This window comes from Bidens hawaiensis, unplaced genomic scaffold, assembly GCF_021521415.1.
Source record: "Bidens hawaiensis isolate Kalapana, Puna unplaced genomic scaffold, B.hawaiensis_p1.1 tig00000905_1, whole genome shotgun sequence".
Classification (NCBI taxonomy): Eukaryota; Viridiplantae; Streptophyta; class Magnoliopsida; order Asterales; family Asteraceae; genus Bidens; species Bidens hawaiensis.
The window spans coordinates 1,700,184-1,709,860 of record NW_027491053.1 but is presented as its reverse complement, the minus strand read 5'-3'; the positions used below and the strand labels follow the sequence as shown (position 1 = coordinate 1,709,860).

The 9,677-nt window shown below is 34.2% G+C and overlaps 1 protein-coding gene across 1 annotated transcript; it reads left to right on the top strand.

Moving 5' to 3' along the window:
- The first annotated feature begins 3,311 nt into the window (after positions 1–3,311).
- On the top strand, positions 3,312–8,806 carry LOC143548001 (uncharacterized). Its single transcript, XM_077039281.1, has 8 exons — positions 3,312–4,395; positions 4,513–4,850; positions 5,927–6,790; positions 6,871–7,032; positions 7,104–7,332; positions 7,418–7,488; positions 7,589–7,711; positions 8,271–8,806. The coding sequence occupies exons 1-8, from the start codon at positions 3,552–3,554 to the stop codon at positions 8,604–8,606; spliced, it is 2,967 nt and encodes a 988-aa protein (XP_076895396.1). The 5' UTR covers positions 3,312–3,551; the 3' UTR covers positions 8,607–8,806.
- Positions 8,807–9,677: the final 871 nt, after the last annotated feature.

The window sequence follows — 9,677 nt, the reverse complement described above, 5'->3', positions numbered from 1 at the left end:
ATATATTATATCTTTATAAATGTTGAACATATTTTTTTATATTTTACATTGTGTTATTATTTAAATAAATTTATTTATTCTAACCCGTGTTCTACACCGGTACCTAACCTAGTATATTATATTTAAAAAAGAGAGAGTTTCGGTTTTGGTCCATATGGTTTCTTAAAATTATCAATTTTGGTCCAATAGCTTATTTTTAGTTTTTTTGGTATAATAGTTTCAATTAACTATCAGTTATAGTCCAACCCATTAAGTTGTTCGTCATCGCCATGTAGGAAATGAGGCTTCGAAGCCCTTCACATAACGCCTCATTGTACACACACACACATATATGTGTGTGTGTGTGTGTGCATGTGTGTGTGTGTGTGAGAGAGAGAGAGAGAGAGAGAGGGTGAGAGAAACTGAGGCCGCCCCCTTGATCGTCCCAACTAAGCCCCCTTGGACGCCCATAGCGACCCGTCTTAACTTCATCCACCAACCAACCGTTAGTTAATACAACTTTGAGGGGTTTTTTTATATTTTTCACAAACTTGTAATTCATATGAATATTTCTTTTTTCTACTAAATATATGTTTATACTTTTTGTTATTTTCTAATTATTATGGTTTATTATAATATAAGTATGTACTTTTTATTTTTTTTTAAATATTTTTTTGAAACCGGAGTTTTTTGCAGCTGTATATTTAGTTATTTATATTTGAATACTTTTATTTTTACATTTTATAGCTATAATAGTATCTAGACTTTCAAAAACAAAATATTTTTTTTTTAAGTTTCATTTTAAATCTACACTTCCACTAACTACAAATGATTTAGAAAAAATAGCTTTTCTACTTTTATTTCTTGATGGTAAAAAGAGCATATGTTTATTTTATATTGTTTTTTTACTTTTCAATTGGCGAAGGGTTTTTAAAAATTTGTTTATTAATTTTAATTCTTGGTTTGTATTTTTTTCGAACAACTAAATTTTTTTACTCTATAGAGTTTAAAACAATTATCTGACATCTTAATCACCTTACCGACCCATCAAAATGGGAATGACTTCTTGGTTTGCATTTAATGACGATACATAATTAACTTAATTTAATTTAGTTTTTATGAAGATGGTTTTTCTTTTATTTACACTTAACTAGTTAAATGACGTTGATAATTCCAAGGTTTTACTAAATGCGTTCTACTCAATTTTCCAATTAAAGTTTACAAAAACTAAATTAAGTTAAGTATAAGTATGTACCATTAATAAATGCAAATCAAGAATAAAAATTAAAAAATTGGTTTCACCCCCCCCCCCCCCCGGTTTCAATTGAAACGTAAGAAAAAAATATAAAATAAATGCATGCTCTTTTCACCTTAGATAACTAAAAGCAGGAACGTTGATTTTTCTAAGTCATTTATAGTTAGTAAAAGTCTATAATTAAGATCGTATTTCAAAATAAAACTTAATACACTGTTTTTAAAATCGACATACTATTACAACTATAAAAAGTATATATATATATATATATATATATAAAAGTTTTTAAATATAAATAAATATACACTTGCATAAGAACATTAGTTTCAAAAAAAATACACTTTTTAAAAATAAAAAGTGTTTAGGATTTATATATAAACAAATATAAGAAACCATGATACTAAAAATAATAAAAAAGTATAAAACTTATATTAAGTAGAAAACCCAAAAATTCTTATGATTAAAAGTTTGTTAAAAATACAAAAAAAACTCCTTAAAGTTATATTAACTAATGGTTAATGGATGATGTTAATAAGTTGGACTAAATATAATAATTAATTGAACCATTGGAACAAAAATTGGACCAAAATTGATAATTTTAAGACAGAATTGCAAATTTTGTCCTTTAAAAAAAGTCAAATTACGGTTTGTGTCCTTTTTTTAGTTTCCTTGCAGGCGGTATCCTTTAAATATTTTTTTCCTACACGTTATGTGCTTTATGCTAACTGGGTTAGAAAAACTTAGTTAAATACCCACACGTGAAGCGCATGTGAGGGCATTTTGGTCTTTTCAAAACAAACTCATATATACTCATATTAATAATAATAACAATAAATATACATACACAAACACACACATACACCACTCTCCCTACCAAATCTTCTTCACCATTCTCTTCTCTCAACAACAATGGAGGAGTTTACCAGGGAAGAAGTTGATGCCCTCTTGAATACCTCGACAACAACACTAGCAACCAAAAACCCATTTCTACATTTTACACTACTCTTTCAAATTAATAATAATCATTTTAAGAAAGAAGATCTAAACAATTAATATTAATAATAATATTTTGTGGGTTTTTAATGTTAAAGATCTGAAAAGGATGGTGGGAACAGCTAACGGCAGGAGCAGAACACCGATTACACCGCGCCAAGCATTCTGGGTCGTTAATGGCGGTCAAGATCCGAGTAATTGCCGGGTCGGATTGTGGAGCACCCATGGAGTTTACCAGGGAAGAAGTTGATGCCCTCTTGAATACCAAGATCCGACGAACGGTTACGAACCCACAAACCCAGATCCAATTCACGCCGGTAATCGGTTTCCTGTTGAAACCCAGATCGGCCGTTACGATTCCTACGAGTTTGAACCAAATCTCACCGGAGAATATAACACCGACGAGTTCGATAGTTTGGCCGAGGTGTACGACCAGGTTTTGGTTTGATTTGAATTTGGATTGAGGAATGGGGAGATGGTGGATTTTAGGAACTGGGTTTTTGTTTGATTTGAATTTGGGATGATGAAAATTTGTAGGAAAGTGGATTTTAGGGTTTGGGATGATGAAAATTTGCAGGTAAGTGGACCTGCAGGTTTTGGGGTTGGTGGTAGGTTTTGGGGTTTTGTAAGTTAAAATTTGCAAATACAGACGAAAAGACAAAAATGCCCTCACATGCGACTCACGTGAGGGTATTTAACTGAGTTTTTCTAACCTAGTTAGCGTAAAGGACATAACGTATAGGAAAAAAATGTTTAAATGATACCGCCTGCAAGGAAACTAAAAAAAGAACACTAACCGTAATTTGGCTTTTTTTAAAAGACAAAATTTGTAATTCTGCCTAATTTTAATAAAGAGAAAATAAAGAATAGAAAACAACAAAAAGATTGGGCCTAATAAGTTAAAAAAAACACATGAAGGCCCATTATTTTAACAACCCACCTCCAAACTGGTTCATAGTCATCACCCCGTATTCCAAATTATTATTATTGCTATTATTATTATCATCATCATCTTCATTTCATTCCGGCTAGTTTCACGTCCACAGAGACACCCACCTCCAGATAAACAAGCAATCTATCACTACTTCCTCAACTGCTCATCTCAAGGTGCAAATTCTCCAATTCCCCCTTATTTTCATCTTTCTTGAAACCCTAATTTCATATAAATTCACTTGCTTGCTGCAACAATCAACGAAATTGTATCTGGGTTACTGTAATTGGTTAATCGGGTTATGGGTTGGTGGGTTTTGATTGGTTTTTAGGTCTGCTTAGTGGGTTTGGATTTTAGCCTTTTAGGGTTTGTTTAGAATTAGGGTTTTTTCCGATGAAAAGCCGATCGCATCGTCTCCCGACGATATCCGACACGCCGGATGACTGGGGGGACGAGTCGTGGGTGGTGGATTGTGTTTGCGGTGTTGATTTCGATGATGGGGAGGAGATGGTTGATTGTGATGAATGCGGTGTTTGGGTGCACACCAGGTGTTCAAGATATGTCAAGAGTGAGAAATTGTTTGCTTGTGATAAGTGTAAGAGTAAGAAGCTTAGGAAAGAGAGTGAGGAGACCGAGGTTGCGCAATTGTTGGTTGAATTGCCCACAAAAACGTTGAGGATGGAGAATCCTTATCCGATAAGTTTTCCGCCTCAGAATCCGTTTCAGGTTTGTTCGGAGATTCCTTTGGAGGAAAAGGTGCACGTGCACGGTGTTCCGGGTGGTGATACGTCGTTGTTTAATGGGGTGTCGTCGGTTTTCGGCCCGCAGCTTTGGAAGTGCACGGGTTATGTTCCTAAAAAGTTTAATTATCAATATAGGGAGTTTCCGTGTTGGGATAATAAGCATGATGATGATGGCAGTAACAAAGAAATTGAGATTCATGATAATAATGGTGCTGACGCATTGTTTCCGTTGTCAAAGGAGAATGGTATTGGTGGATTAAAAAGTCAGGTCAATGGGTTTCTTGCGTTGGATATGGGCCCACCGAGTACTGATTCGAAGAAGCAACAAGTCGGGAATGGTGACGGTAGGCGGCAGCAGAGTGGTTTAAGAAAAGAAAATAGTTTAATGAAACCGTTTGTTATTCATACAGGCGACAAAAACAGGAAGAAAAACCTTAAAGCTATGGAAAAAGATGAAGGTTCTAAAAAGACGAGCAATCATGCATCTGATTCAGGTATTGTTATGACTTTTATGTTGCTTAGCTTCGATATGCGTATGATTGCATACGCTGAATAATACTATAATAGTTAGAAAGTTTTAATAATACATGTTTTTTATGCTATTATACTAGTGGCCACTGCATCAAGTGATGCAAAGAGATCAGAATCAAATGAAGGCAAAGGTGTTAAGGTTTTGAAGTCTGATATGCAAAGTCATAAACATGAAAGTTCAAGGGCGGAATTAGAAACAAATCATAAATCAGGTGATTGCTTTGACAATAATGACCCGTTGGAGAGTGTATCTATTGATGATTGTAGAATAAATCCATCAAGAGAAGCAAAGCAAATGGAAGAAAATGATGGAAATCAAGTTCCTTCAAGTATTGAGATTTGTAATCAAACAGGGGATGACATGCGATCATCATCATTAATACACTTTCATACAGATACTAATACCATGGAACATGAGGTATGTAAAAATGTAACTCATTTTTGTAAATGCATGATCTATATTCTCATTAATCTATAACCAGCTTTATAAACATTAAGACTAGTTTAAACACAACACAGATGCTTTTTTATCTGTGTATCAAATGCGTTAGGGGCACAGGCTTCTCCGGGGCCTAGGCGCAAGGCGCAAAAAAAGCGCTGGCCTCAGGAAAAAAACTAAAAAACTGCACTTAAATTAAAAAAAAAACTAAAATATATTATGTAATGGATTATAACACTTCTTTTCAAGTACCAAAATATTCTAATACCATAAACTTCAACTTAAAGTACCAAAGTCATGTCAAATACCAAAACCAAAATGTTCATACTTGAAAACAAAAGGTTCATAAAGTATTCAATTATTCATAAAAGTATTCATCATTGTTATATTTAATACAGTCCGTGAATCTTCAATTTTATTTAGTTTAACCTGGTATAAAGTAAACAATTCAACTAAAAGAACACCTTCATGTAAGCATACTGGCATGTGGATTTTGCATGTATCAATAGAAAATGAGGATAGAAAGGTATGATGTTAACATGTGTATTACATTGCTGCTTTACATAATAACAGTTAGTCTGATTTACATGAGCATTGTTAAAAAATCAACTAACAGACATGCAAAACAAAATTGTCAAATCATTGTAAAAGCCAACAACTAAACATGCATTTCTGTTAATTAAGTTAATCATAGATTGTCGATCGAGATTTGAGTTAATTAAGTTAATCGGATTATTTTTAGGTAAATCTTTTAAATGGGATAAGTGATAAACAAATAAAATCAAGATAAATAAAAAAATAAAAAATAAAAAGATCAAAAACCAATTCTTCTCCTAGAATTGCGCTTTTATTCTTGGAAGTCGGTGGAACACTGACTCGCCTGAGAAAATCGCCTAGGCGGCAAAAGCTACGCTTTTGATAATTAAGCGTCTGTCACAATTTAGAGCATTATTTGCACTTTTTCTTATAGATAGAAATTTATTAAGTTTGGTTTATATTTAACGTTGTTGTTGAAGTGCATTTATCTGTAACATGGTTTAAACTACTTTTTTTAGGCTGGTCATGATGCAGTTGATGACGCAAATAACAATGGAAGAACGTACAGTAGAAGTAATGGAACTAGGTCCAATAAAAACAATGTTGATAAGGCTGACTCAGCCCTAAGTAGTGAACTCAATGCAACAATTGAAATAAAATCAGTAGAAATCAATCATCAGAATTCCGCTAATATTGATTTAAAGTTAGACAGTTCCAAGAAAGATGATTCTGCATCTGCAAGTAATGAAATGAAGAAAGAAACTGTATTATCTGTGTCACAAAAGGTTCAGAATGTTGATAGTAAAGGAGATGAACTCTCTTGTGGGCCAACTGGGCCCACCCAGCCCAAGTCTCAAATGAAGAGTTCAGAAAGTTCCATTAGGGTATCTTCAGAAGGCCAATCAAAATCACATAAAGTGAGTGTTGTGAAATCTTCTGGAAAATCTTCTTCAAAACCGTCGGTTTCTGATAAGGCAAAATATTTCAACACAGATGGCAAACAGAAAGTTGCTTCAGATAGTAGTGGTAAGAGTAAAAAAGATAATATTAATAATAATGCTTCAAGTGAATTACAGAAAAATGGGGATAAGAAATTCGTGAAAGATATTCCGAAATCATCTACATCTATCCCAAAATCATCGCATTTGAGCAAGTCGTCTTCTTCACATGCTCATGTTCCCAAGAAGAACTCACCTGATTTGAAAGATTCATCTGCTGACTCTGCAAACTCATCGCGAAGTGAGAGCTGTGCACATGAACAAAACAAAAGCACTTCAGATTTATCAGTAAAAGGTGAAAAAATGAGTCAGATAAACAGACAACCTGCCCCAAAGCCTCATCTGCCTCACTCTGCCTCAGCTGCAGCCCTCAGTGACGAAGAGGTAAAAATTTTAATATTTTAAACTTTCAAAGTATCAAAAGTTGAAATATGTCAAGGTATGAATTCTGTGTTTTCCTGCAGCTTGCGTTACTTCTTCATCAAGAATTGAATAGTTCTCCAAGAGTACCGCGGGTGCCACGTATGCGCCAAGCTGGCAGCTTACCTCAGCTAGCATCTACTACACCTACAACCAGCACGTTAATGAAACGAACATCATCTTCTGTAGGGAAAGATACTGGCTTGGTAAGCTTTATGATTTACTTTAGATATTAATTTTATCGCGCACGTGATCTAAATATGGAAACTTTTAACAGGTGTCACGAAAGAAAAACAAGGAATCATCAAATAACGGATCCAGCAACTCGCGCGAGCTTGATGGAACCAAAAAGGTAACTAACTCAAGGAAGCATCATGAGAATGTGAAAAACAGTTCAGCAAAAACTGTGAGCAGTGGTCCGTCTTCATCTAATGAAGCTAATGAAAACACACCGCAAAATGTTTCTGATGAAGAAACTGGTGGCCCAACTCATCTCACGTTACCAGGTATGTTTATTTAACTTAATCTAGTACCGGACTGTGTTTTGGAACTAACTGTCACATGTATTTTTTTGATGTTTTCTACTTTAAGGTTTGATTGCTGACATTATGAGTAAAGGTAAGCGGATGGCGTATGAAGATCTCTGCAATGCGGTTTTACCGGTATAGTTCTAAAATGGAATATGCATTTATTGTTTTATTTCTTTTAATTGTTTTACGGTTTAATAATTAATATTCTTGCCATTTTTTTGTCCTATGTCAGCACTGGCCTAATTTGCGTAAGCATAATGGTGAGCGTTATGCGTATTCGAGTCACTCGCAGGCAGTTCTGGATTGCTTGAGGAACCGAAGTGAATGGTCCAGATTGGTTGACCGTGGTCCTAAGGTATACATTCTATTAAGCCTGTAAACGCATTGAAGGAACACGAACATGGGATGTTTGTTTAACTTTAATCGAGCAAACGACCAAACATTTAATGATCAAGGTTTTCTTGTTCATGTTCTTTTGTTAAGAAAATGAACGTGTATGTGTTCATTTATGTTTGTTCATGTTCATTCGATCGCTAGTAGTATTAAAGAATGGTCCACGAATGTAGACAAACGAACATGAACAATTAAATGTGAATGTGAACATCAATTTGTTGAGCCTAAAAATTAAAAAAAGCCAGACTAAATTATAATGGGTGGTGATTTTAATTTCACAAAACTAAACCAAATTGTAATGGGCCCAAGAAATTTAAATGAATATAAACGAACAAAGGTAAACAAACCTAAACTAACGAACATCATAGTTGTTAAATGACGGATTTATGAACAAACCTAAACCAATTAAATGTGTACGTTTTTTTTATAAAAACAAGCTGATTACACAATTTTTGTGTCATTATCATTATTATTATTTTTTTATAAATCTTCTCAATTTTTATATAATACCTGTGTTGTAGACAAATGCGGGTAGGAAAAGACGGAAGTCTGATGCTGACGTGGCGAATCCCGAATCAGAAGACGATTACAGCACAGACAGAAACTCAAAGGACATTGATAGTAACGACTTTCCGAAGGGGAAACGAAAAGCAAGAAAACATAGGCGACTTGCGTTGCAAGGAAGAGCAATTAAGGATGTTAGAAGGCGACGTAAGGCGGATGTTGTGAGTGATGAAAACGACTCGTCTTCTGATTCTAGTGAAGAGAGTGCATACAGTGATGAAGAGATGCAAGATGGGAGAACATCGGGTCCAAACGAGGCGTCTGCCAGCTCAGATGAAACGGGGACGTCATAACGGTGTTGAAGTATAAGTATAAAAATGCCCTTTTAATGGTAAATGGTTAGGAGAAAGGGTGGGTATGTTGTGTTGTAGCTTTTTTCTGTTTAATATTTGGAAGTAGTAGGATAAATGAGTGGTAATAGTTAGTGTGAATGATGTTTAAGTAGAGCTTGTACTTGTGTTTGCCTAAAGATGGCTTAGAAAACTTGTTAGATGGGTGCCTGGTATAATATTTTTAACCTCTTTCTTTATGTTGTGAATTGTGTTAGATAATTTCTTTTATGCTTACTAGTTGCTAAAAAGAAAATATATTAATATGCACATAATAAACGTAACCTGGACATACTTGGTAACGAGTTAAACATGTTTAAATCAATTAAAAAAATTATAATCAAGTTGTATAAGGTCGTATACAACCAACACACATAGTAAATGTTATAAATAACAATATTATTGGTTATAGGGACAACATTACCTCTATTCTTGAGGATAGAAGAACTGTTACCCTTAGAACTGAAGATATATAAATAGAAAGCTACCAGTAAAAATAACCGTGGAGAAAAAGTAGCATGGTATATATAGAGAGACATAATATCAAAAGGCAACATATCTACATCAATACAAGAAGACAATCACATTTTAAGCTCACCTAAAGTGTGTCTAAGCCCTTAATGCACATGTGTACCTTTCCCTAAAAAATCCTTAACGTTTATTCCTTGTCATGTCCTTAAAAAGGTGCGACTCTAGTAATCCAGTTTAATCCATGCATCCAAGTCAATTTGGCATGTAGACTCCCCTCCTAATGAGTGTTCCCATTGCTCTAACCGGCTCTATCGTTTGCCAACTCTTCACATATCTAAACCAGCTCAATCTCCCATTCTTTATTGTATTTGATATACTAAATACTAGGGGTGTGCAACAAACCAAAAAATTAAAATCGAAAAACCGAACCAAAACAAAAATTAATAGTTTAATTTTATGTTTGGTAAAAACCAAACCGAACCAAATTTCTAGATATTTATTTTTATTTTAAGTAAGACGGAATTACAGAAATTGTCTTTTATCTTTCACCCAAATTTCACTCGT